Here is a 2,500-nt window from a genome sequence, read left to right as displayed (position 1 = left end):
ATCCAAAATTTTATTTTACAATTTTTACAAAATCTGTGGCATGCAGATTACAGTTATGTTCCTTTTTACATGTACGTATTATAAGTGAAAATTGCTGTCATCTCAGCCGTTTAATCATTTGTGTGTCTGTGCGTGTGTGTTAGTGTGTGTTGGAGTGTAAAAGTTGTAGTATTGATAGTATGTTACTTTGTGAGTTTTATGCATTGTGTTTTTATAATATTAATGATTCTGTTTTATGTTTCTACTACATTTTATATACTTTCTTGTTTCACTTTAGGTACTGGATTGTAAAGCGCTTAGAGCTTTCTTATGCTTGTATTATAGCGCTATAAAAAAAATTACTATCACAAGATTCAGCGCTATATAAATATAATAATAACAATGATAATAACAATAATAATACTAATACTAATAATAATAATAGTAATATTAATAATAATGATAATATTATTATTATACATACATACATACATACATATATATATATATATATATATATGTGTGTGTGTGTGTGTGTGTGTGTGTGTGTGTGTGTGTGTGTGTGTGTGTGGATAAATTACATTGGCATGCGATAAACACGTTAATGGTGCAGGTAGTATGGTTCTGCGTGATCCGCACAGTGTGTGCAGACTGAGTCGTCAGTTGATGAACACTGTGTGCTGTGACGTCATGCTGGTGTACAGTGTATGCTACCTCTGACGTCATGTTGGTGTACATCGTGAGCTGTGACGTCATGCTGGTATACAGTGTGTGCTGTGAGGTCAGTTAATGTATCAAGTGTGCTAATTGTGACGTCATGTGAGGTCAGTTAATGTGTTAAGTGTGTTGACTGTGATGGCATGCTTGTGTAACAATGTGTACTGACTGTGACGCCATGCTGGTGTACAGTGTGTGCTGTGACGTCATGCTGGTGTACATTGTGTGCTGTGACGTCAGTTATAGTATCAAGTGTACTTAGTATGACGTCATGCTGGTGTACAGTGTGTGCTGTGACGTGAGTTAATGTATTAAAAGTGTGCTGACTGTGACGTCATGCTGGTGTACAGTTTGTGCTGTGACGTGAGTTAATGTATCAAACGTGTGCTGTGACGTCACGCTGGTGTACAGTGTGTACTGTGACGTGAGTTAATGCATCAAAAGTGTGTTGACTGTGACGCCATGCTGGTGTACAGTGTGTGCTGTGTGACGTGAGTTAATGTATCAAAAGTGTGCTGACTGTGACGTCATGCTGGTGTACAGTGTGTGCTGACTGTGACGTCATGCTGGTGTAGAGGACACGTGCACTGACCCTTTGATCTCGTAAGGTGTGGGTGCGTCGTTGGAAGTGGCGTCCATCTTGGCAATCACGATGCTGGGTTCACCCTTCAGCTGAGGCCACGCCCCACCACCGAAAAAACCCAGACCAATCATCACTCACTTTCGTTGCGGTGCAAACCAATCACTACACACCTCTCTTTATGTACCAGCCCATCACCACATAGCTTTCATGTTGGATTTAAAAAAGCTATTACACACCTTTCTTTATGGTGTTCATCAGTCACCACACACCTTCTTTGTGGCACCAGCCAATCACCACACACCTTTCACACAGGATAAACCAATTGCCACACACTTTACATATAGGAATCAACTAATCACCACGCACTTTCCATATATGATCAACAAATCGTCACATACATTATTTACAGTGCAAGCCAATCAACACACATGTTCCATACAGGATCTACCAGTCACTAATAATCTTCCATATAATATTAACCAATCACGAACTATCTTCCACACATAAAAAGAAAAATGGCTATACACCTTAACGGAATCAACAGACTTTCTTTATATAATCAACACGCATACTTTCTTCACAGTTTTCAAATTAAGAAGGTGTCCCTACTACGTTCGGACAAATCCATATACGCTACACCACATCTGATAGGCAGATGCCTGACAGCAGCCTGACCAACGCACTACTCTGCTCTTGAGTGCAGGCATAAAAATTATGTTTGCGCACCAATCAGAGTGGATTCTTCTACATGATTTACCCAAAAAGCGTAAGACGAGACAGAGCGAAAACCTGACAAGATGGCGTGAAGAGCCTTGGCCAAAGGAATGATTCAGCGCTTATAGCTTTTAGAGGCGTTTGATTGGCTAAGAGCGGACCGGGCAAGAAGGGGCGTCTTTTCACTGTTAACCGCGCGAAATTTGGCCAAGCAGAGCAAACCGATAGGCCTAGTTTGCATCAGTTTGACATGGTAAGTATATGTATCACCAAACATGGAGTATAATACAAACTCCTCCTTTTGTTGGGTTCTTTTTTTTTTTTCATTGCATTGAAAATGTGTTGCACATGGGACCTCGGTTTATTGTCTCATCGGATTGACTTTACGTTCAGATTGATTATCCAGTCAAACCTGATAGAAAGAGCGAAAGCGGGAATCGAACCCGAACCCTGACAGACTACTGTGTTGGCAGATGAGTGTCTTAACCATCCTGCCACCTTCCTCTT

The 2,500-nt window shown here is 40.6% G+C and overlaps 1 protein-coding gene across 1 annotated transcript in view; it reads right to left on the bottom strand.

Annotated features, from left to right (window-relative positions):
- LOC143282491 (protein disulfide-isomerase A3-like) overlaps positions 1-2,500 on the bottom strand; it is a 27,087-nt gene that overhangs the window by 1,999 nt on the left and 22,588 nt on the right. Inside the window, exon 11 of the mRNA XM_076588153.1 lies at positions 1,289-1,368. Coding sequence (XP_076444268.1) covers positions 1,289-1,368 — 80 coding nt within the window. The remainder of the gene's footprint in view (positions 1-1,288; positions 1,369-2,500) is intronic.

The sequence above is a fragment of the Babylonia areolata genome, chromosome 5, assembly GCF_041734735.1.
Source record: "Babylonia areolata isolate BAREFJ2019XMU chromosome 5, ASM4173473v1, whole genome shotgun sequence".
In the NCBI taxonomy this organism is placed as follows: Eukaryota; Metazoa; Mollusca; class Gastropoda; order Neogastropoda; family Buccinidae; genus Babylonia; species Babylonia areolata.
This window is presented reverse-complemented; position numbering and strand designations above follow the sequence as displayed.